Source organism: Linepithema humile, chromosome 5, assembly GCF_040581485.1.
Source record: "Linepithema humile isolate Giens D197 chromosome 5, Lhum_UNIL_v1.0, whole genome shotgun sequence".
NCBI lineage: Eukaryota > Metazoa > Arthropoda > Insecta > Hymenoptera > Formicidae > Linepithema > Linepithema humile.
This window is the reverse complement of record NC_090132.1, coordinates 21,645,164-21,671,361: the sequence shown is the minus strand read 5'-3', so window position 1 is coordinate 21,671,361 and position 26,198 is coordinate 21,645,164. Positions and strand designations below refer to the sequence as shown.

At 37.0% G+C, this 26,198-nt stretch overlaps 1 protein-coding gene across 3 annotated transcripts in view; it reads left to right on the top strand.

Moving 5' to 3' along the window:
- The window catches only part of LOC105673816 (Protein C kinase 53E), a 60,158-nt gene extending 34,122 nt beyond the window's left edge, over nt 1-26,036 (top strand). Inside the window, exons 4-14 of one of the 3 annotated variants that reach the window (XM_012369747.2) lie at nt 8,271-8,379; nt 14,359-14,487; nt 17,276-17,429; nt 17,984-18,212; nt 18,490-18,621; nt 18,696-18,869; nt 19,371-19,462; nt 19,858-20,059; nt 20,389-20,577; nt 20,856-20,996; nt 21,088-26,036. In XM_012369747.2, coding sequence (XP_012225170.1) covers nt 8,271-8,379; nt 14,359-14,487; nt 17,276-17,429; nt 17,984-18,212; nt 18,490-18,621; nt 18,696-18,869; nt 19,371-19,462; nt 19,858-20,059; nt 20,389-20,577; nt 20,856-20,996; nt 21,088-21,240 — 1,704 coding nt within the window. In that variant the 3' untranslated portion in view covers nt 21,241-26,036. Of the gene's footprint in view, nt 1-2,168; nt 2,281-8,270; nt 8,380-14,358; nt 14,488-17,275; nt 17,430-17,983; nt 18,213-18,489; nt 18,622-18,695; nt 18,870-19,370; nt 19,463-19,857; nt 20,060-20,388; nt 20,578-20,855; nt 20,997-21,087 lie in introns of all 3 variants that reach the window. The other 2 variants (XM_012369739.2, XM_067356085.1) reach the window with 2 other exon arrangements.
- Nucleotides 26,037-26,198: the final 162 nt, after the last annotated feature.

Sequence of the window (26,198 nt, the reverse complement as noted above, 5' to 3'; positions counted from 1 at the left end):
CGCATAATGCTGTTTCATTGTTGGACGCGAGCTGCGACAAAGAAGAAAATGCGCGCACAAGAGCGAACGCAGATAGAGCTTTGTTTTTTTCTTTATCCCATCGGCGCACGGAAAGTCGCACAGTTAACAAACGCGGGAATGGAGAATTCGCGAATATTCCCTCCCTGCATGTGTACTGTAAGCTTTGCTGAGCGGCATTGGTGCATTAACGTTTCGCGGTATTACCTTGTGAATATCCGATGTCATATCCGTTGATGCAAACATTCGAGCTCTTTCGGATCCGAATCTTCTTCGGCGATCAGTCTATCAGCTCTTTGGTCTGTTCGCTATTTTCCTTGAAGAGAAAAAAGAATTAGAATTACGGGATTATGTAATTATGTCTTGAATAATTATTAGTAGATCATGTCTTTGCGAGATAATTGGCAGAACGTTAGATTCTCTTAATTCTCGATAAGGTCTCCGATTACACTACAAACATCGTAATTGTATCACGGTTGACGACGCAGTTTACATATTTCTCCGCTCTACCTGCGTACTTCGGCATCTAAGAACGGCGGTGTCGCATGTCCGTTTGACTGTCGTTAATTACCATTAACGAGGTGGTCACGAATAATGAACTACTTGGAACCGATTAATTGAGTTCGCGCCTCGACCAGCCAAACTTCTCACCGCGCGAAGCGAAGGTACCCATTCTCGCGGTAAACGGAAGTAGCAAAAGGTTTAATGCATCCGTGGCGCGTTGGACTTGCAGTAACCGCCAAACCCCGTGAAACTTCCTGCGAGCTTGTTTCGGTTTCCGCTATCTGTTCGAACGTTATCCAGGAAGCAGCAGCGGCGGCAGCTGCTACTGTTAGTGGTTTCGGAGAGTTGCCGCAACACAGGCTGGGATGCTGCTTGATTCTATTTAGATTTAAGACTCGCCGCCGCGACTCCACGCCGCTTTGCTGCAAGTTTGCCTTCTGCAAGTTTGAAGAACACTGTCGATGTTTAAATTGCCGCCAGTCTCGAGCGCGACGTTCGACCCTGTTTTCGTGCAACGATGATAATTAAGAGAAAGTCGAAAAAGCTATGTTCATTAAGCTTTAAAAGCTTGGAGGACGTTACAGCGTTTTTAAAATAGCAACTCGCTTTTAGATAAAAATATATTGGATTAAAGTACCTTTTCCTACGGGGAATTTTTTAGAGTTTGAAATTATTTCACGAACTATACAAGAAGTTAAAATTATATTCTTTTGGGGATACTTTGTGTGTGTTTCATTGGGAGTTGATAGTAACGCAATTATTGTTTATTTCAACAAAGTTGAAGGAAACTCTTGTGACATTTAATCTTTTGATATCGAAGAAAATTTTTTACTGCAATTGAACATTTTTGCAGCGACAAGTGTGTTCCACTTATTTAACTTTTATTTGTTTCTTCAAATATTTGATTTAATTTAATCGTTTTTCACACAAAGATACTTCAATATAATAGTTATATACGTATATATAATTTTTAATATTCTATCTTTTCAAATTGTTTTCTAATAATTTTTTATCTTATCTTCGACGCATGATCATTGCTTTTAAAATAAAAGAAAAATTGAGAAGTAATAGGTTTTTACATAAAACGTATTTATATCGTGCATTCGTGCAATCATAAAATGTTAATAAATTCTGATGCTTTCATGACTTATGGAAGATTACACAAGCGATAAAAAATATATATGTAATTTGAGAAGTTTTAACTGTTTTCGCTCTTTAATATGGCTTGCGTTACTTGTTAAAAATCGATAAGCATATTTAACGTTGATAACGAAATTTGTAACGAACTAATCGAAGAATAGATAAAAGAAATTGGATTTTGTCATTAGTACTAAACACTTGTTGAAATATTGTCTGATCTCTTCAAATATCAGGCGGTGCTCGATTCCGCACGAAGAGATCACAGTAGCAATTCGATTTGAGAAATTTTTTACTCGCCGCGATTTAAGGTCAAATGTCGTTACTCGAACTCAGACGTTGCGCTTAATCGCAACTGACTGGGAAATCCAACGATCCACGATCGATTTATCCCTACGATCACCGCGTCCCTGCGATCATGCTTCCCTCCTCCCTTTCTCGCGTCACCATCATTGAGGTCCGAAAAATCTGCGTGTGTGTGTGCACGGTGTAATGGTGTAATAACGCAGGACACGCGGACGAAGCACCAATTCAAGCAACACACCTACAACAGCCCCGCCTTCTGTGACCACTGCGGTAGTCTTCTCTATGGTGTCATCCACCAGGGCATGAAGTGCCAAGGTATCATATGACAAACGAAAAAGAAAACGAAATCAACGAAAAGTCAAACGACACGCACAACTCACAGTCAGATAACTTACAGTCCACTCATACATGCGCACGCATACACACACACACACACCCACCCACGAGGATAATACACACGGTACACATACTCAGACACACGATGTACAGTACACTCATTACACACGTTTTTCTTTTTCTTTCTGTTTTTCTTGGCCCAGCGTGGTGTTGCTTTGTCTTCGTATTGTACTCCTGTGTATATAGTGTCTCTTTGGTCTCTCTCTTTTGCTCTCTCCTGTCTGTAAAATAATACTCGCTGTAAATATTATACTCTTCATAACGCTACAGCAGTTCTACGCCGTGTTCTCACCCGCCTGTCACGGCGAAGTTAGAAATCCGATTAATCGCGTTAACAATGATCACAGATGAACGCGGCGGCGGATGATAGTCTTCCTTATCCGCGCGCGTTCCGACGTCTCTGCTAATGCGATTAGCGGCGCTTTTAATTATGTACACGGCATATCCCTCGGCGGTGGATTTTGCGCTGACATTGTACATTGCCAGGTGGCTTTTGTGCGCATTAACTGCGTCTCTCTCTGTCGACAGACGCGATTCACACTTGGCTACGTATGCGTGTGCTTGTGTGCGCTCGCGCGTGTGCGTCTGTCTATATATGTCGTGTGTGGATTAATACGTATTAATTTGAATATAATCACGCATCGTAAAAGGTGATCTGCCTTGCGGAAGGGCAGGGAGAGATGAAAGAAGAGAAAGCTCGTGACTGCAGTGTATAAAATCCGACGGAAGTGGGACGAGTAAACGGAAGAATGAAGGATACTCCGAAAGAAATTCGGCTAAGTTTCTAATTCGATGCTTTACTCTCTCACTCTCTCCTTGTTTCTTACACGGAAGTGCACTTTGCTGATCTTTTACATGTTCCCGTTTTGTTACTTTTTTTCGGATTTTCAAAGAGATCACCTTTCACTTAATACATTTTAGTTTGATATTTGGGTTACTTACACCAGGCGTAAATTCTGCGCTCGGATCGGGAAATTCAAAAGAATGCTCTTCTCCGATAATTGGATGAACTCGCTTCTGAGTATTTAGGCCGGTGACATCGGCCGTTCTGGATGACGTAGAAATAGAGAACGAGCTCGCTTTGACAATTAGTCCGCGAGCTGGTCCATATCGGGAGCACACTTAGCCATCGATATAGTGTCGCCGAGCGTTAGTTATATTTTTTTCTTCGTCAAGTTTCTATCCCCCCACCGAAACTGTAAATAATCCTTGTACAGTTGTCGCACGGAAAAGATTCTTTCGTAAGATTGGCGTACTTGACAAAATTGGGCCAAGACTGTCTGTAAATAATATCTGTGCAATATTGTGTGATTTCTTCACGTTTAAGTGTGTATGTGTGTGTGTGCACGTTGGCCAATATAAAATACATTCTACATATGCCTAAGGAAAAAGATAATCAGAAGTCAGAGTTTGCGATTTTGCAGCTATATTTTAATGTTTATTAACAATGCTGTCTTTACAAAAATATTGCAAAAAGTATATGGAATTGTTAATGTTAAATTTATCAAGCGCAATATTTTTGCTTTTCCGTATTTTTCTTAGGTGCGTGTAGATTTTTGCGATTAATAGCCTTCTCACCATTCTGTGTTTTCTCCAACAACGTGTTTTTCACTGTCAGTTTTGCCGTTGCACCTTAACTGCACAAGAGTCGTGCACATTTTCGCTGTATCTTCTCGATGTGAATTTCGCTGTATTTTCTCGATGTGATTCTTCAGTTTATTTCTACGAGTCGTTGACGTGATTCTCCGTTTGTTGTCTGTATATATCTGCCTCTCTTTTTTATCTGTGTATACGTTGGCCCTAGAACTCGGTGTTTCTCATGTGTGTGTGTGTGTGTGTGTGTGTGTGTGCGTGTGTGTGTGTGACAATTTCTCACTTTTGTTTCTGCTCTTCGAAGTTCTTTATTTTTCCGGCAGTTTGTAACTTTCCTGCGTGTCTTCCTAATGTGTTTGACTTGGTGAATTATCGATTTTTCTGTATCACCCGTGATTTATCAGCGTTTTAATTTCAAGTTTGGTTGTTCACCATATTTCTGAGCGATCGTTAATAACAGGAATGCGCGACGATGTATACAGGTTCATTTATCGGAGAAATCTTAAAAGCCTGAAGTCTCCCAAATTTTTGAATTTAATTTGTCATTTTTTTAAATCTCACACGTGGATTTTCATAAAATAATGCAAGTACTATAAAATAATGGCAAATAAATTAGCGTAGAACTTCTAAATTTTAATTTTACTATTAATTTGATTATTTAATCAATTAATTCTTTGACTAAGAGCCTTTTACTTTGCCCTTTTATGCTTGATGGAAGATATGAAAGCCATAGTTTATCAAAGGATTTAAAATGGAGAAGGCATATTATATAATATAATCTATTGAAAAAGAGCTATTATTACAACGCAGTTATTGGTCTCAATTGAATTTATGAGAGCTTGTAGTTAAATAGATAATTCAGCAATAGATAATTCAAAATAAATATATAATGAATGTAATTTATATGGTTAAATTTCAGACGTGTTATGAGAGTTGATAACATAATAGGCGTAATTCATATTGTTAGCTCCTTTATAAATTATCTCACGTGATTCGCTTTTACATTCCTCGGGCACGTTTATCATTTCTTCATCATGTCGGGTAAAGCTATCGCGTTTCGCTAATCTTTCCGCAGCGATCAGCGGCACGCGATCCGCAATTTTGCACGCCGTCGATGCAACGATAACAGCGGCACGGTTAATTTGGCCGTCAAGAGACGCGCGCTTAAAGAGGCGCGTTTCGCCACCATTTCGTCGCGATCGCGATCATCCGATTAGGTCCGATTAGCATAAGCGTGACGTTTCGCGCATTCGATTATTTAACCTTACGTTTATCGAACTGACGATCGAGTTGATTATTCGTCTCGTGAATAAAAGACGAAACGAAAAGGATTGGTCGAAAAGGATGGATATTGGCAGAACTCCAAGATGTATGGGTCGCATTGTGCCGTTTAATTTCTTCATTTCTGCTTGGCCAGATTCCCTCGTCCTTAGCTACGTTTTGTACGTATTGTCGTTCTTACTGTCGTCGACGAGAGAAGAGTGAGAACAATGGCTCTCGTGTAAGTCTCTTAAGCACGCCCACGTTCTATATTTTTCTCTTTCGTTAAGATTCTAGAGATTGCTGAAAGTGGTTGCGCCTGTGATTGGACTGTTGACAATTATTTCTCTCATGGAATTTTCAAGATTTTTCCGATCTAACGTTGTCGATCAAACTTCAGTTTTTAGGTAATTTCTCTTGATCGTACTAAGAGATTGATATCTACATGTGCAAGTATTTCCATATATTTGCGCAAGTGTGTCTCAAGAGACAAATGGATGGATAATGACGTCTGTCGTGTTTTTATCAAACCCGTGCAATAAATTATCTATAAATAATGCTAAATATAAAAGAATAAGTACAGACATCAAAATAAAAGGTGCGTAAATTGGATAGAATTAGATTAGTAGAAGAGATATTATAAAAATTTATTTTATTATTTTTTAGTATTGTATTTTATACGTAATTTTGTCGATATTGCTCTCAAATTTATATAGGATTCGAAAAGGTTCGTGTGCAACTTTCAGTGAAAGAGATCAATTAAAGAGCGCGAAGTTCTTAATGAAGTTAGAAAACAGTTACTTAGAGGCGTACACGTTCGCTGTTATATCGTATTACTCGAGCCATTAATCCGATTTCGCAGTCTATAATTTTAAAACATCAAGGATACTACGCGTACGTTGTCTTTATGCAGTTGTCTCTGTACATCACAGTGGCTTCAATACTCCATTCTGTCGGACATTTAGTTTTATCACATTGCGCGTCGACAAAGATAACACAGACTATGTAAATTCCATCTAGTGGAAATTCCTTTCACGCTTTTCGCGCCGACGATCTCATTTTCGAGCCGGACTGTGACCAAGGGTTGCGAGCAAAGAGAGCTAGGGGTGAAGCTTTAACGAAGATACCCAGGTGCATCTAGGCGATGTTCGCGTCAGATGCACTCGCAGGGCTGTGACAAAGGTCTAGTCTTTTCCGAGAAATACTGGTAAAGGATTCTCTGGAAAGATGAGCTGGTGTTCGGAAAGAGAAAAGGAGAGGGCGAAAGACTGGTGTGGAAATTAATTAAACAGTTGAGAGTCCACTGTTCGGAAGAAAAGCCTGAGAAATGGAAGCTAAAGACTTGGCGTTGCGCAAAAGTTCTTTATGCGTCGCGAAAAAGAGTTTTTCCCACCAAGAAAGCTCGGAACACTGTTTGAGAAAAAAGAACAGCTGCTATCGAAATTAAATTTTCTAGGCATTATTTTGAAGAATTTAATTCAATAGTTTAGTTAGATAGTTTAGATCTCGCATTTTTGATATTATTTTTGTTCGCATTATTTTCACGTTGCAGAGAAAAATTTATCTGATGTAGCTTGTACTTGTAACAGAAAGATTAAGCAAAAAAAAAATGTTATTTATAAATTTATTTATTTGAAAACTTGACTATTTTACATTATTTATATTATACTTAACTGATTTATTTTATACGCGTTGAATATTTTCTCAAGAATTCCGTGAAATGATGCGCAAGTAACAATTCTTAACAACGAGAGCAATTTTGGAGATCAGGAGCTAGTTTTATATCGCGCGGCGTAATGGCGTTTGTATGCAGTTTGATGGGAAGATTGAAACCACAATTTCATCATCGACATGTATTTGCACTGTTGACACTGCGGTGCTTTTTCCGCTGACGTTCTTTTGAACGCTTTGAGTGAAAGCCTTTCCTGCACCGGGTCTAAGAATAACGCCACTATTGACCATGCAGGCTCGATAATAACTGATGATAGTCTGCCCACGTCGGAGTCTCGTGAAACGGATTTTTATAGTCTTTTATGCGAGGGAAAATATTCATAGTAACGACAAATTTCCAATCGACCGTCGCGCGCGCCTCGAGCGGCACGCAACCTTTCAGGAGTCCACAAGTGACGGTCTCGTTAGGAATTTTTGTGTGCCATTGTGTATGTATTCGCTGTTTTGAATTTATTTCTCGCGCTATGGGGACTGCACTTTTCTTCGTGCATTGGAAAAGTCGATTGAACTCCGCTGCATTTTTGATACATTCGATTTGGGAAGTGGAGTTATTTTATTATAAAATCTCTATGATGCTTAACTTCAATATATTTTCAAGGATTATATAATATTCTTTAGAGTTGTGTGTGGAGAGATAACTTTATAGTTATAGTTATAGGTGAAGTTATCATGTTATAATAATATTATTTCTTTGCAATTACAGAATAATCCAAATTCAATTTTCTGACCACAACACAAAACACAATAATGGTTCACTTTGTGCCACTGCATTGCGCCAAGTTCCGTTCTGTGACAAAACGAAAGATCTCTTTCGATTTGTTGGATTGCAAACAGTAAATTGATTTTGGTCCGATGAAAAACGATTGCTTTCGGTAGAACTTTGCGCAAACAGAGAGTCTAGATCTTATAGATCATATCGACACGATATATCGATACTTACAATGAATCAGACTCTGCGAAAGAAGCACCTGTGCGGCACACTCTCATCAATGACGTTCATCGTATGATCGTGTGCGCCACCTTGTCCTTAATGTTCATCATCAAGTGGTCCACGTGCACGTGCTCTCCCCCTTGTTGCTTTTGCCTCACTTCAGCTTTTGGGTTAACGCGAAAAAAAAAATCGCAAACGTAACTAAAAACATAGCAGGAGGGAAAGGGGAAAATAGCGAGGGAATGGGCTTAATGTTTTTTTCCCGGAGCTGGAGTCCTCCTTTTGGAGTTATCGATCGGCGCACCGCCACCGTCCGTCTCGATCTCTCCTCCACGCAGGACCAGACCACAAATGAAGGACCGGGCTTCCCCGGGCCCTTATTTCTTGTTCCCAGGTGAGCCAAAAGCACAAATGGGACGTGTTCACGTACCTGACGCCGACCTTCTGCGACCACTGCGGCTCGATGCTTCACGGTATCGCCCATCAGGGACTCAAGTGTTCAGGTAGTTAAAAAGCTAAGTCAAAAAATCAACCGCGCGCGTTTCAACGACACGTCAAGCCCGTCATCAAACGGTCAGATATGTCCACACATCAATCCCGATTTACCACGATCACCGCCACATCATTCCCCTCCCCCCCTCCCCGTCATAGTTCCGCAGGAATGTGTTTTCCATCTGGGTCGCTCGAATCTCTGGCAGGATGATCGATTTGACGAGCGGATCGAGATTTCGGATATCGGTTTCACTCCTCGAAATATTCGACAGCGGCAATTTTCATGCTGATGTAATATAAACACGAGATGCAAGAAATAGAAATGATAATTAATTTTATAATTTGCGATCTGAGTAATATAAAACAGTAAAAGCGGTTTTGTGTTGCCGGCAATGCTTGTTGGAGGAACGGTCGTGTTACGGTTTCATTAAAGCGTTTTAATGGATGGTATGTGTTGTTATTATGGAGGGCAAAGCGAGAAATGCCGATAAAAAAAGTATATCGAAAATCCATCGACGGTGCGAACGAGTAATTCGTTATACCGCTATTAATAGCTAACGTATCGATATCGCGCTTCATCGTTGCAGTCGTTTCGCGCGCTTATCCGGAGACCCAGTTGCAGGCTTTTCAGATTACGAGGCCGCGCGCTCGTGAACAGCCGTCATACAAAAATACTCGGCAATTAAGTTTTCTTTTGTCGCTTTTATCTCGCAATGCGTTAAAATCGTTTTAAAGTAATCGCGGCTAATTCAACGCGGCTCAAAAATATATATTTTCATTTCCAGCATTAACAAACCGATCAGTTAGCGTTGACTTGCGATCAAAATTTGACCCAATTATGCCAAATTATTTACAAAACCGTGGCACAAAGTTTTCATTTGTATGTTACATGTAATGTATGTATAAAATAATGTACATATTGAACATAACATAATAAAAAATACTCTTATTATTTAAAAAAAATACAATAAATTCGAGTATTTAACCCATTTATTATGATATACAGAAATTAAATTGAGATCGATTAAAATGTATCAGTATACTATTAAATGACAAAAATTTGATTGCAAAACCGTCAAATAAACTGATCGAATGTTAACGTTGATATATCGGACAAAAATAAATGTTGGATGAAACTCATGGGGCAGTAGCGACTTTAGGAGTAGCAAATGCTCCTTGAATTTTCTTCGTCGTTCGGGAAATCCTCGGGAGACGCGAGCATCGGAAATGCACGGATCAGGTGACTCGTAACTTCGTATTTCCAGTATTCGCATTTGTTCCGGGCAGGTTCAGGACCTTCGTGTGTCCGAAGACCATTTGTCCAACGACAAATCCTCGCTTCACCTGACACTTTGTCCGAACAGACTGTCCCCAAGGCGCAGGTTTTACATACGTTTACGAACCGACAATTTCCGGTCAACGACGCCTGGGAGGAGACAACGCAAAGTTGTGCAACGGAGTCGTTTGTACATTTAAAAGAACTCGTAAAGAATCCTATGTTATCGCAAATTCTTGTGAATAGCTTTCTATAACATTTGAAAATTGTTGTAAAACGTTTGAAATCTCAAGAAATGCTTATTATTTTTGCCACGCAATAACAATTAATTTGCACATTTGTGCTGCAATTATTTTGTGTCTTATTTATTTATTTATTTTTTTTTTTATTACTATACACGCGTTTGAAAGATTATAAAAATATGTTAATATGCAATATCTGTCAGAAGTACAAATTTTTTCGAAGTTTACATAGCGTAGAAATTCCTCCCAGGATGATTATCCGTTACACGGTAATTACCACTCACGTCGCTCTCACGTTTCTAATTTTTGCATTTGCCATGGCTCTCATGATCGTCGAAAAGTCGAATAATATTCCACGGAGTGAGCACGACATCATTTAGCTTATGCCTCAAGGCGGTAACGCTGGTATCGCAAAGCTTTTCAGTCAGGAAACGACGTACTTTTTTTTTTATTATCGTTTTTGTTATGTTCGCCGCGGGTGCAGTCGTTAAACAAGCCATTCAGAAATTGCGGTCGGGTGAACTTTTTTTCTTAAACAAAATACACATTTGTTATGCATATAACTGTAAGCAAATTTATACGCGTGTACAAATATCACTGTAATCGACTTCAATCTGGGATAAAAACGTAGAAATTCCGTATTTGCGTTTAACATATAGGAAAGTCCGTGAAGCGCAATTTATTGCAGCGATTTAATTACAGAGATTTAATTGTGGAGTACGTGCGCGGAAACCCAACGAGTATTGTCAATCGTGTCTGTTGTTAATTTTGTTAAAAGAAGCCGTACAAGATTTGTCGACATAGTTAAACGAGAATCGTTTGTATTTTTATAAAAATATATCGCATTATACTTATATACTTTTTTGATAAAAATTATACATTTTTTATAAAAAAAAAATTATAACTGTCAATCGATGAAAGTGGAACAGTTAATATCTTTTTATCTGATCCGTTTACATGTATCAATATATGCGAAAACGCTATACGTACAAAAACCTAAGAAATTATTTAGATTCTTCGCTGTCTTTTAACGGGATTCCGAAGCCATAAAAACTCCTTGATTCTAATTTGCAAAGAAAGTTAATTTACAATAGTTGCTATATCATTTCTGATATAAAGTAAAATGTATAAATTTTCTTTGTTTTATAATTATTAATTATTTGTTAAGAATAATAAAAAAATTAATGTAATATTTTACAAACTGTTTAATTTGGGATTTTTTAAATCAGGAAATAAAGTAGATTTTGTGGTTTGTTTAATTTTCGCTGCTACGTTAAATGTCGGAAATAAGAAGAGATAAAGATAATTTCTATAACTATGATAATTTATACGAATATCTGAGATTTTCCAAAATTGTAGCGTGTTTAGCATTGACTAAAGTAATGAGATTCATCGATTGAAATTCGAGATTTTCCAAAAATCTGACGTATGATGCCGTTGAGCATCCACGAAAAGATTTCACTTTAAAAAAACCAGATTCTTTGCTCGAATCGTGGTTCATTTTTTGCGCTCTAGCATTCTCGTGGCGGATTTTAGACTCTGCAATCATCCCCCTGTTGCACCCAAAAGAAGCATCTTCTCCGACAAGGAGAAGACCCGCTATCCTACATTCGGAGCGCCATACCTCGCTATCTCTTGCGAGCTCCGTGGAAAAGCTTCCGGACGACGAGATGCGCGATTACACGACGACTGACACAGAAAACATGTACCGGGTGACAGTTTGTGTATACAGCCACATGAATTTTGCACGCGACGAGAGTGGCGCAGAAACGTGTACCGGATATCGCGTTGAGATTACCATTCGCGTCAGTTTTGCGTTTCTTTTTTTTTTTTTTTTTTTTTTTTTGGGAAGGATAACGTAAAACGCATTTCGCGTGTCGCGTCGTGATTCCTTTTCTATCGCTTTTCGCACGAAATCTCTCATACGATCACTTGGAAAATTCAACCTCAGTTCTGCGTCCCGTGATTCCAACACGTACTCGCCTGAATTAGTAACGCGCCACTATATATTCAGCGGTAATATAGAATATTAACGTGATCGTTGCTGGTCTTACGTAGGTATACTTTCGGCCTTGGTACATTTTTAATTGTGTTATCACAACTGTACTGTATTGTGCTGCACCTCGCTCTCCTCCTCGTTCTCTCTGTCGTGTGGACGGCCATCTTGCGCCTATGCTCGACGACAAAGCACGAGCAGAAACGTATTTTAATATACCACTCTCCATTCTTCGCCTATTCACCCGTCGCTTATTCACACGGCGCATTCTAACCCCGCGTCGTATATCTCGCCGGGTGTTGAACATCCCACTGATGCGCCATCACGCCCATCTCTATCAGTGTATTGTACATATGTACAGATTGTGTATATTATGCAGTGTACGCTATTTCACGCACCACCCTATTAAACGAGTAATTATTATTATAATGATTAAAAAGGAATAATATTAGTATGAGTTGCAAATTTTAGCTGTATACTAATTTAATACGTACACGCAGCGACATTTTCGTTGATGTAATATTTAATTGGATTCAGTCATTGATTAAATCAATTACAGACCGTTCCAGATTCTCCTTTGATCTTCAGCCCTTAATTTTAATGACAGTTTCTTTGATGAATCTAAAGTCGATCCTTTTGTACGGAAAATTTTGAAGGAGGTCGTTATTTAATTCAATGCTCGTATTCACTTTGTCAGTGTTATAATTAAATCTTGAATTAGAATTTTGAAAAAAAAATTAAGGCCACTTTAGTTTAAGTGAACATTGAAGTTTTATTATTTAATATCTCAGTAATTTATTTCTTATTAAAAATTTATATTAGTTTCGTATTTTCTTCGTTCAATTTATTTTCTTTTTATTATATTCTCTAGATATTGCACAAAGTAATAAATTTCAAAATAATATATAATTGTTCGGAAGATCTGCAATGTAATGGATTGGAATCGTGAAGCTTATGCATAAATATAAGAATTTCACTGTGTGTACGTATTTAGATTATACGCTGTGATGCACGATATATACGAATTTGCATACATATGTATATACACAATATATTACATATGTATATATAGAGAGACAATATTTGTGTGCATGCATATAAACGTTATGTATCTATCATGTCCGTATATTTACCAAATTCACTTATCAACGCGTGAATCAAGTAATTGTCTACCCTCCTCTAACGGACATGTGATTCTCTGATTGCATACTGTGTGTTGATCACTTGCGTGATTATCACTCGTGTTACCCGCAATTAGCTTTTTGTTGACATGTATTTGTATAGCTACGTATCGCTATCTACCATTTGTGCCGGATCCTTTCATTACGTTATTAGATGTCTCCACGCTCCGGATAGCGAAGGATTCCGTAGCGTGATACATATATGTACGTCTGGGAATGTGCAAAACCAACAGCAAGCGAGATCGTGCTCGTCATTATTTCCTCCAGAAATGTTTTTGCTTTTTTAATGTGATGAATAATTTTTATTTTACTGTTGAACTAATTTCTAAAAGTCGGATAGATGGGACTGGAGAGTAAATAACATTTTGAGAATCTCGTCTTTTCTGATTCTGCCTGACGTCATTCGTCGATTCTAACTTACTGCACTCATCAGTTTTTGCGCCACTAACTCTCCCCAGGTCGCCAGGAAGCAGTTGCTCTCGTAATGTTCCATCACTGTGCTTCCTCTGGGCTACGAGTTTTGAATTCGATTCACTCTGCAATTCCATTCATTCGCCCCGTTTTACGTTAGTTTTCTCCTAAACGCTTATAGATACTATTCTCATCAGCATGAGAAAGAGCAAACGTCCTTTCCGTATTTTGGAATATAAATCCCCTTGGTGTTCAGCTTCTAACAAGTATTCGAGCGGATTATTTCGAAAGTGGTACAAAAGCAGATTGCGAAATTTTATGAATTGATATCTTAAATTGCGGAAAATGTAGAGAGTTGTGTGATTGTCGAATTGTTATTGCGATATGTGAACATAGAGATTATTTTGGCGTTTTTTAGTAAATATTAATACCGGTCAGTCTCGTTGTTTAAATATCGGATCAATTATAAAACACGATCAGTTAGGTAATTTCATTTTTACCGAGATAAATATGTTGAAAATATTTTTAAGATATTTTAAGTGATTTAAAATGTGATATATATATATATATATATATCGCTTTTGAACTAAAACTCTCGTTTATATCCCCGATTCATAGATTTCCCACGCGTACATTTACGTAACCGCAGCTGCGCTCGTGAATTTTAAATCTTATGATATCGAATATGATATGATTAATTTAAAAATGTTTAAAAATAACGAGTAAGTGGTCTGTAATTCGAGATGCGAACGGCAGCTGTGGTTTCGTTGGTTGGATGGAAATTAATGACGCTATGAGCCGATCTCCCTGCGGTAATAAAGTGAGAAAAAGAGATTAATATAGCAATCTATGATGATATAATCGATGATGATTTGATGATATAGCATGTGACATGAACGTACACAAGAGATGCGAGGAGAGCGTGCCGAATCTATGCGGATGCGATCACACTGAAAGACGTGGTCGTATACACCTGCACATCACATGTTCCGGTGGCAAACTCACCATAGTGGGTAAGTTCAAAATTACATTTTACACCAGTTTATTTACTTATATATGGTTTGTTATATATTTGGTTTGTTTTCTTTTCCGATTTTTCCGTTTTTTTTTTGCTATCGGTGTTGAGCTTTTACGTTCTTTTTTTTGATTTTATAAAATTTTTATAAAATTGTTTCAATCTCACAAACCAAAGTCAGTTGTACTACTTTTTTTTTATACAACCATTAGATTATATTTTATCTGTGCAGTTGCCAAACAAACTATTCTGTTCTCTCAAATTTTTAGATTAAACAATATAAAATATGTCGTTCTAAATCAATCACATGCGAAAGTTGGTTTGCATTAAAATCTCATTTTTGCTTATTTATATTATATGCCGTTCAATGGTTAAAAATATTTAACATTGGAGTTTTTTATATATGTTCTCCACGTCGGTAAAATAATGCTAAAAAGTATTTCATTTGTTGTCAGTTACGGCTTCGCGTTTTAATATTACATTCGAATACAGAATGTGGGTTTTTAATATAATTAACAGACAGTTCAATCGTGCTACAAAAAAAAGATTTCCGATTTAAATTTTATACAGAATGAATACTGAAATGCTGTTTCGCCAACTCCCGCAACATGTTTTTCGCGGCGAGGTCATTTCGCGATCGGAAGAGCACTATTGTTTTCTTCTCGGCCCATCGCGTAAACAAGTTGATTAAGTACACTTGATTTGCCGATTGCAGCAAGCGAACGGTCTGAAATTCAACGAAATTCTAATGATCGTACGTGATAGAGAGAGATAATCATTAAATCAGTGCGATATTAATAGCTCGAGTTAACGGCTCTATATCAGCCGTGCTTACGAATGTTTGCTTGTTCGTTTAAATTAATTAAGGATCCCTTTCTTCTCGTACCATCAGTTCTGCAATTTAATAAAGTCGGGCGATGTTGTCGTCATCGTCGCTGTTGTCTTGTTATCGGGATCGATCATTCGATAAATAAGGACGGTGTTACAACGGCATCCAAGTTCTTATTGGTCATAATCGCGATATTGTAAAGACCGTTATACGCGAGCGTTATTATCGTGAGTAATAGCTCCAAATATCGTTACGATCTGAGAGCGTAATTATCTGCAGCCAGCGCTAACATGCCGATATTCGCCGCCACCCTCCAAATTCACCACGGTCGGAGTGCATTAAATTTTCTATGGCTCCCGTCAAATCGGTTTATCGGGGATGATGCCGCTACGAGCGAGCCCTGGTGAACTTGTAACTGTACGTTTCATAGGTCGCACGTGCCTGAATCGTAATAATATTATACTTGCCGCTTCTGTGTGAATCACTTTGCATCATGGATACCTTTAGAGCGGGTATTCAAGTTGCAGAGAAACTCTCTAACTAACAAGAGGTTGTTAAATAGAGAACAGCTTTCTGTGCAGCGCTTGTTTGTAAATCTTAAGAATGCACTACGTTTGTAACTAAATAGACGCAAAAGCGGAAATACGTATTTTAGCTCCATTTTTACATCGATACGCGTACAGTAATTAATTAATGCAAGTACATTACAATTATTATATTGTGTAATGTTTAATTTCTCATGAAGTATGACGCACATATTATTTTTAGAATTTTTTTAATATTTTCAAAATCTTTATATTTAATTATTATATTGTGTAATGCTTAATTTCTCATGAAGTATGACGCACATATCATTTCTAGAATTTTTTTAATATTTTCAAAATCTTTATATTTTTCGGAAAATTCTATCAATTATTACATAATTTTATTAAATTAATGAAACAGTTACTTATCAAATTTTGGGATAAATAATAAAGATCGTTAAAAGATACAAATTTTGTGAAAAAATATAAATTTGACATGTAATTTCTCAATTTGAGGTAAACACATTATTATTATTGCGAATAGATTTCCAGCCGTATCGCAACTTGCATACAAGAACATAAATCTTGTCAAGAGTGATTATCAAGTGAATTATTTACATATATAGTGGCGCTTTGAATCGATTTATAAAATACTGTAGTACTTGCGGTAACATCTTGCCGCGTATCGTAATATTTTCATCTAAGTGGCTCGATAAGCATTGCGGAGGAACGGCGCGGCGTGTCGGCTGCCTCGAGGCTCTTATCACCTGTCGATTATTTCAAAAATTAAGTTTCTTTGCACTCAATCGCGGCGTGCTCGAACGGATACCAGAATATTACTATCGTTCTCGAGGTTTAATTAAAATTAGCGCTAAAACGCATTGGAGGTCTCTTCGCGCGAAACAAAAGCGTGATTTTCCCTTAATTACATTTTTTCTCAATCGTGTTTCACATTCAACCGGAAGGTTATTAATTGTTATAAAATGTCAGATACATATTTCAACATTAAATGCACAATGTAGATGATATAAATGACTTCCCGGCGATGTAAGAAAGATTGATATACGATGTTTTGGAAGAAAAGATTAATGCTTCGAGAGAGGATGAAATAAAGAATATTGATCAATATGAGAAAAATGTTTCGAGAAGCTTACACCTAATTTTAAACAGCTTGAAAACTGTGTGATGAGTTAATAATACATATTTTTAAAAATTTATAATTTCTAAGATTTGATTTACAACTCGAGAATACAAGTGTTTGATGCAAATTCTCGATGCAGCTTATTTGCGGGAATCTCCTTATTTCAACTCCCATTACATCACCTTTCGAAGCATTGCACATCCTGTACTCAAAAATCGTTTTCCGAAGAGAAGTACATGTTCCACCTTTTTCGTGAACTCTTTCCGAAGGACCTCGATTTGTTCGTTCGCAGTGCGGGAGGGACGAAATCTCATTCCAATGGATCCGAACGGGCTATCGGATCCCTATGTTAAGCTGAAACTAATTCCGGACTCGGACAATGTGAAGAAGAAAACAAAGACAATCAAGTCGTGCTTAAATCCAGAATGGAACGAGACACTCATCTTGTAAGTTGTTTCGCTCACTCGTTAATTGAGAACAGAATTTACGGCGGACAATTAGATCGTTATTACTAGGAATTAAGATACTATTTTTAGGAAAAAGGGTATTTCAAGATGTTTCTTTCCAACTGAGCCTCATGAGCTTAAGTATTAGCTTAAGTCGTAGCTTAAAATGATAGACACACTTCTTTTATTTACTGAAGAGTGCGAATTATAATTCTGTCTTAAGAGAATTTGGCGAATCTGTTTTTAGCAGAATATTTTCTGAATCATGAATAAATATTTTTAGTACAACTTCTTTTAAATATTACGAAGCTGATCCATTTTCGTCGGCCATTATTTAATGAAACATATAGCGGATTAATAGATTTTGTATCAGTTAAATAAATTTTCTACGTTAAACATTATTTTATTATATAATACATTAAGAGCTCATTAAATTGAAGTGGGAAAGGAATATCTCGAGATTAAAATAGTAAAAATTATTAATTTTTTAAGATGAAGGTAGAACAGTTATCTATTTCTGATAACGGTTAGAGCAATCTGGCTTTTACTATTAGCGACCTCAAACCGGAGGATAAAGATAGACGGCTGTTGATTGAGGTATGGGATTGGGATCGAACGTCCAGAAACGATTTTATGGGATCCCTGTCCTTTGGTATATCGGAGCTTATCAAAGCGCCCGTGAGCGGGTGGTTCAAGCTTCTTACTCAAGAGGAGGGAGAATTCTACAATGTACCTGTTCCTGAGGAGGGCGTCGACCTCGTCGAACTTAAAACCAAAATGCGGGTATTTATTTATTTGACAATATCGTGATTTATTTACAAAATACGAAAGTAGAAGTATTCGTTATTTGATTAAAAATAACGAAATCGATGAAAAGTTAATTTGCGATAATTTATTTAATTTATACAATTTAATGAATGAAATATATTGCTAAATCACTTTTCCGATAGACGTAATCTATGAAGTGTTTCTCAAGTAATTTATTATTCGAAGTTTTGAATAATAAATATCCATAGATTTAGTATGATTTATACGCGAATATTTCACTGATTTTATTCAGAAAACTTCGGTGACGAAGAAAACACACACGACTCAGGATAAGGACGTACCGCATAACATGGGCAAAAGCGATTTGATACGAGCCAGCGACTTCAACTTCTTAATGGTACTTGGCAAAGGCAGTTTCGGCAAGGTAAGTTTTAACGTTCTTGTGAGGTAACTACAGCTCAAAGTCGGCTGCATCTCGACGGAATCAATTAATTCAAGGTCTTGCTGGCGGAGAGAAAAGGAACTGATGAGTTGTACGCTATCAAAATCTTGAAAAAGGACATCATTATCCAGGACGACGATGTGGAATGCACGATGGTTGAGAAACGTGTGCTTGCGCTGTCGAGTAAGCCACCCTTCTTAGTGCAATTGCATTCCTGCTTCCAGACAATGGTACGGACAGTAGTTTCTTGTTTGTCTGAATTACATAAATACTTTATTTACGTAGCATAAATTTTTAAGAATGGAATAACAATGGGTCAATTATTTATTTGATATTAGAAATATTTTTCGAATATTACAAATTGTTATAACGATGATGAGTTTTCATCCTGTTAATTTCCGTCTAAAATCCTTATATGTGTCGTAAATTAGAAAATAAATAGCTTGAACATAAAAGCTAAAAAAAAATTTATTGAAGCAAAATCTATTTTGAATTGCTAAAAAAATGCTAAAACTTTTATTTATTCATGTTTGCAAAGTTGGAGTTTCAAGCGCGTTATCAAAGTGGAATAATCTGCTTATTAAGTTCCCTATTAAGTTTTCGCAAAGAGAAGCATTCAACGAGAAGCATATAAGCTTCGCTTGCCTGCGAGCGATGTGAAACGCAATGAAAGATTAACTGTAACACTTGCTCGCGGCTTACAAAGATCCGCTTTCTATTTTCCACTGCAGGATCGTCTGTACTTCGTGATGGAGTACGTGAACGGCGGCGATCTGATGTACCAAATACAGCAGTGTGGCAAATTTAAAGAGCCGGTGGCAGTGTGAGTATCTCAGCGTTCATGAACGTGCTCCGCTTTAACTTACGGATCGATATCCTTAACTCTATTAAAGCGTCGTGAGACGATGACGACGTGGGAACGCCGGGGACGGGAACTCTCGAGCGATTCACGTTGTCGAACTTTCTCAACACGTTCCGAATATGAAATGAAAAGCGATTGTGCCCGGGAGATGTGTCTCGTCAGCTTGGACGTTCGCGCGTACCTTTGTCGTCATCGTTATCGTGACCTTAATTTTTTCCCCTTATTAATCCCGATTGTACCCGTCGCAACCTAGATTATTTTATTCCTCATTTCGTCAAGTTACACGTAAATCTCATTCTTGAAGCTGCGATTAATTTCGCCGACCTTGCAATTTACGTGTCGTCCTTCGTTTGCAGATTCTACTCGGCCGAGATAGCGATTGGTTTGTTCTACTTGCATTCGCGCGGCATAGTTTACCGCGACCTCAAGCTTGATAATGTCCTGATGGATCAGGACGGCCACATAAAGATCGCGGACTTTGGTATGTGTAAGGAGGGCATCACGGGCGACAAGACCACTAAAACTTTTTGTGGCACGCCTGATTACATAGCGCCCGAGGTGAATATTTAAGTAGAACTCGTTTGTTCACATATTGACGAACGATGAACACACATCTTAAGTTAAGAGAAGATTTAATTAAAGTTAAATCAAAATTTAATGAGACAAATAATATATTATTTATTCTTGCTTTTCAAACTTGATTTGCGATGAGTTTTTTATTTTCGAAGATTATCAGTATTTGAAAATGTTTTCTACAAAAAATTAAATCTGAATTTAAGAAGAGCAAACGCATATACTTTAGTTAATTCTGAGATATTTAATAAGAGAGCTGAAACTTCGAAATTGCTTTACCTGCCTGAGTTAAGCCGCTCTTCATCTGCGCGCAGATTATCCTATATCAACCTTACGGGAAATCCGTGGATTGGTGGGCTTATGGTGTATTGCTTTACGAGATGTTAGTGGGTCAGCCACCGTTCGACGGTGAGGACGAGGATGAACTTTTCTCCGCAATTACGGATCACAATGTCAGCTATCCGAAGAGTCTATCCAAAGAGGCCAAAGAAGTTTGTAAAGCGGTAAGCATATCTTCTCTCATACCTATGACTTTTACAATCTCCTGGAATTTAAACAAGTTCAGACATTTATGTAGAATTTTTTGAAATCTATTTAAATATTCTAAAGATTGATTTTTTTTTAATACGAAATATTGAAGAAAATTAGCGCGGTTTTTTTATTTTAAATATTTTAAATAATTAAATGAAATATGTGTTCGCATATTTTAATGTAAATTTCATGAAGTTCTGAAAGTAGTTAATAATAAAAGTTTCCAACAAATATGAAATTTGTTGTGCAGTTTCTCACGAAAAATCCGAGTAAGAGACTAGGATGCGGTGCGCGCGGCGAGGATGACGTACGAAGCCACGCGTTCTTCCGACGTATCGACTGGGAGAAGATAGAGAATCGCGAAGTGCAGCCACCTTTCAAACCAAAGATTGTAAGACAAAGATTGACCTATTTTTGCGAATGTTTTTATCCCGAAAAACGTATCTTGTTAATAACTGTTTCCTGTTTCGTGCATTTATTAGCAACATCGTAAGGATGTGAGTAATTTTGACAAGCAGTTTACTTCGGAGAAGACGGACTTGACTCCCACGGATAAGCTGTTCATGATGAATTTGGACCAGACGGAGTTCATGGGTTTCTCCTACTTAAATCCGGAGTTTGTGCAACACGTTTAAGCGAATACTTCTTCTCAGGCTCGTATACATCCTTCACTTCATTCCTCGTTGTTCATCTTCCTCTTCGTCACTCAGGGCTCTCTCATCCTCCTCTTTCGCTCTCTATCTATTCCTCTCTCTATTTTTCTCTCGCTCTATCTCTCTATCTCTGAATCTCACTGTAACATTCTCGTGGTAAAAATGAGCGAGAATCTAGGACGCGATCGTTTTCGAATCTCATGAAGAATTCACGCGATAATCTTCGACTTATAAGTAATCGCGCGATAATCGCGTATTGTATTACTACGCTGTAAGTAGGATAAAAAAAGAGAAAGAAATACGGCGTAGGTGATAAGGATTCGTCAAATGAACTTGCGACAATTGCCGCGAAGAAAGGACGAAGTTGACGGACGGAGAAATATAAATAACGCGCAGGGGAAAAAACGCTTTTCCCGTGAAAAGAAAAAGAATGAAGAGCGGCGCGATCGGCGGGAGGAAAGTTTCAAAATCGATGTCTTCGTTCTCTGCGTATATTATTATGCATTTACTTCAGTAGTTTCTCTACTGTCGCCTTCCAGAGTATATATAATATATATATTGGACGAATGAATGAATATATGATTATATATACATATACATAATATATATACATATAGTCATTACGGCATATTAAATATATATATATATAAATAATATATATTATACATTATATAAATTTCTATCAATATTTCGTTAACGTTGCACTTCTCGTCGGTTTAATCTTCTTAAGTAGCGGATCTTTGGAGTCGGATCTTTAGATTTTCAGACCCACGACGAGTTAAGAAATTATTAGCGCTATGTCGATTCTCATATTGACATACACACATGATATACATATATGAATACGTTCACACATACACCCACAATCACACGAACACGAGACATGATATTTTTTGCTTTTTTTCTTATTCGTTGCGGAAGCACGAGAGAGTCTGAAGTGTCTTTTCTAGTTTTTCTCCGTCGTCCTTCGATGGAAACGCGAAATCGATAAACTGATATACATTATATCAGTAAGTAATGACAGAACGTTCTGATGCGAGACGGGGATGCGCTGAGTAGATCGCGGCTTGATGTCGATAATAAATGAAGAAATCATTGTGTCGTATAACATAGAAACAGAGTCGTAACACAATAATCTCGCATTTATGCGGGGAGGATAAAGTCGACAATATAAACGGCGACGTGTGTGTAAAGTTTTAACCACTCTTCGCGCGATATTATTCAGCACTATAATACGTTTCATGTGAAAGGTAAGATATGCGAGAATATACAACTAACTTTTTGCGATTATGTAAAATTTCTTACTGTATGCGTGAACGGATTCTTTCTGATTTTACGTAATATATATATGTTATATGTATAAAAACATATATATATAATATATATTACGAAATTTCTTCCGGCAAGTTATTACGTATGTAAAGGGAACATTTAGGCGCAAAGATTTAATTTTACATTATCTGACAATCAGTAAATATCAAGGACAACGTCTTGGTTCACTTAGCGCTTTCCTCGCGCATCTTTGTAATTATATTGGTGCGCCTTCTCTCGCCGAGTCTTTCTGGTTTGTCTCGTCGAGAAGGGTACGATTTTAACGGAGACAGCTTAGGGAAACTTAGTACAAGCGTGTATATTAAAAGAAAAGGTATAATTCACGCCGATGTTTTCCTCTTTGATTCTCTGTTTTTTCAATGATTGTAGAACGCGTGTACGCATCTACGATCAGTAGTATGGTTAATAATTATTATTGATTAATACGCGTAATTATTATAGACGTAGTTTACGGGCTCGTCGACGCGAGCCTTCCCTTCGTTTTTATAAACCTGTTTATATTGGCAACTCGACGAGCTACTCTTCGAACTTGTTCGCACGATCCAACTACAATTAATGTAATTACGAATTACAAGGCTGCTAAAGTTACAAAAATACCAAAGTTTTCTCGTGCTTCGATGATCTGTAGCGACCAAATCGTCATATATATCTTCTTTGTTTGCTAAGTTTTTACAAAGTAAATTGAGAACAAGATGGTGAACATTAATAAGCCGCAATTGCTCGTCGAGTTGTGATATATGTAGAAAAATGAAGATTCAAGGATGAGCTCGTATCCTTTTCTTTATTTTATGTCGGTCTTCTCTTAGGTAATAAAATTTCAAGATTGTAGTCTCGGCTAAATGTTGTAATTTAATTATGGTAGAATTGAAACTTACCGCATAATATTCTCGATATAGTCCGTGAAATTGTCGCTCACTAAATATTAAAATCTCTTTTAAATCTCAAAATCTTAAAATATTCACATTTCGTTGTAGCAAGGACATATTTTTATGGATGCTGTTAAAAGCATGATAAAAGGATACGAGTTCACGTTTCTTTACAATTCGAGAATATCGGTTATTATTGAGAGTGTTCCGATAATAAAAGATTTAATGTAACTCTCGTCCCCTTTTTCAGCGGACGATTCAATCTTGTTCTTTGATCGGGCGACTTCGCGCAGTCTCACCGCGAAATCACGTTCTCAATCTTGTGTTGGGCTGTCCGACGTAATTTCAAGGAATCGCGATTTACATGCTGCAAAAGAATTTTATTGTTTTCTCGTAGTGTATACATTGCTAATTATAATTTACGCGTTATTAGATATATAATTATATCATTATAAGTCAATGTGGTAGTTGATACACTAGCTCTCTGCATATGTCGTATTCTTCGCATTTGTTCACGTCTTCGGACATTATACGATTATACATTTCTCGCTTACCCACAATATTATATAACTTTAAGTAATATAATAAAAAATCTCTGCATCTCTGTTAAAATAAAGTTTACCATTCCACGTCCACGGCCACGAAAACCCGATACCGTTTTTGCGGATGGTACGACGATACTAGATCCCTTATTTCGTTAACGAGGATTTTGAATATCCTTGCAGAGGGCTGCGCGATCTGCGCCCGAAATCTATTTTTGTACTAAAAGAAATGAAACTCGAAAGGGGGAGGCTGTTACCTCTCTTTTTTCCTATGCGCGTTTATCTGATAGATCTTTCATCACAATTGTGGCAGCTCTTATAGCGCTCTTTAGTCTGTATACAGATGCAGGCGTTGTAAAAAGGCACATAAGAGTAGCTGGTAAATCGCAATCGCCGTAAGAAAGAAAGAATGCGTTATTAGAACGCCAACTTTTACAAGTGTCGAGCAAAAACACATTTCAAAAGTTTTTTTTATTAAAATTTCAATTTCTTGTGGCATGTTCTTATTTCTTCTATAATTTAATTTATATAATTGGGGCAGAATATATATATCGTTAGTGAGATTCGAAAAATAGGCTGTTATGAATAAGAATTTAACTTTAAACAGTACATTATTTTCAAATATTGTAAAGTCTTTATTTCAGAAATTGTGTTTATTTTTCTGCTATTGATTATTAAATTTGAACAAATGTTATTTTATTTCTCACCAGTTTTCTATCAATAAATAAATGTAAATTATTGTAACATAGCTTGTGTTTCTATTTTTATGTAAACACCAAAATTCTTTTGTACTGTTTAGAGTTAATTATGGAAGGCGCGATGCGTTTGCGTGAAAGATCGACACTCATTCTTGGCAATTCATTCTCACTTTTGCGTAACTGATCAGCGGCAAGGATTCGTTTGATGATAAACTATTTGAGAAGTAAATCTTTAATAAGGAATGTCAAATAAGTGACAGTGATTTTATAACAATTGTGCTGGTTTTTTTCTTAATAGAGACGTGGCGTAGTATTAGCTTTCATAGCAGAGCCGCGTCTCTATTGCCAATCTCTATCTGTCTCTCTCCCTTCCTTTCACTCACTTTTCCTTTGAGCTATCATTCTATCTCTATTTTCTGATCTCTCGTTCTAGGTGTTAACTTTGACCTTTTGGAAGGTAAGGGGTAGAGTACATTTTTATTGATACGATTTCTCAAGAATTGATACAGCGAATGCGCGCGATTGTCTGTCACGGTTCTGAACGAGAAAATCCAAAAAGAAAAAAACTGCGTGTCGAGTGTTTTTGAAGAGGAAAATTGAAAGTGGACTTGATAATAATCAAGGAAAAGACCAAGAATCAGATTTAGATATTTAATATAAATATTCACTTGCGCAGCATATTAATATCTTATTAAAATAATTTATGCAAGTTATTTTTCCTACTTGGGAAAATAAGAAACGTATGTTGAAAGCAAAACAAGATGTTTTCCTTTCAGAACCGCAAACTATGACGATATCTGTGTACGTAACGTATTCGTGGCGATATTAAGTTTCTATTTTGCGAAATGTAGCGCAAAAAGTGCTACTGCGTTTTATTATGAAGCAATAGAAAGATTTGTCTCATTAAAATTAATATTTATTAACCTTGTACGTATATTTATTTCTCCGTAAGAAAAAGGAATAAGTTTGTAAAAAATATTGAATCGATTAATTGATAGTCTCTCGAATTTAATTTAATGCTACAAATGCGTGCGTACTATGCGCGTAATCGCGGAGCGTAGTGGAGCAGTTGACTAATGCATTACACATTTAGTCCTTAAGTTAAACTAAAAATGTAGTAAACAAGAAGAAAAAAAAATAAGATTGAAGAATAGGAAATAGAGAAGTAGAATATACAAAGATAATCCTTATCGCGTAGTTCTATTTCATTCTACCATACTGTAATTAAATCTATCGTATTCTCTTGATTATCGTATATAATACACACGTATTTACACGTACACGCATATTTTTAAGATGTTTTGTGCATTTATAATGTCGTAATAAAAGTTCCGAATCTCTCTCGTGTCATGAGAAGATTTGTTAGAGTCCCTACGCCTTAACGCACGGCGATTTTTGTTTGTTGTAAGTAATTTGGAAAGATTTTGAGTAGAATATCCTCTCTTCGAATACTCACAGTACACTATTTGAAAAGATTTATGTATCGTATATTTTATTATTAC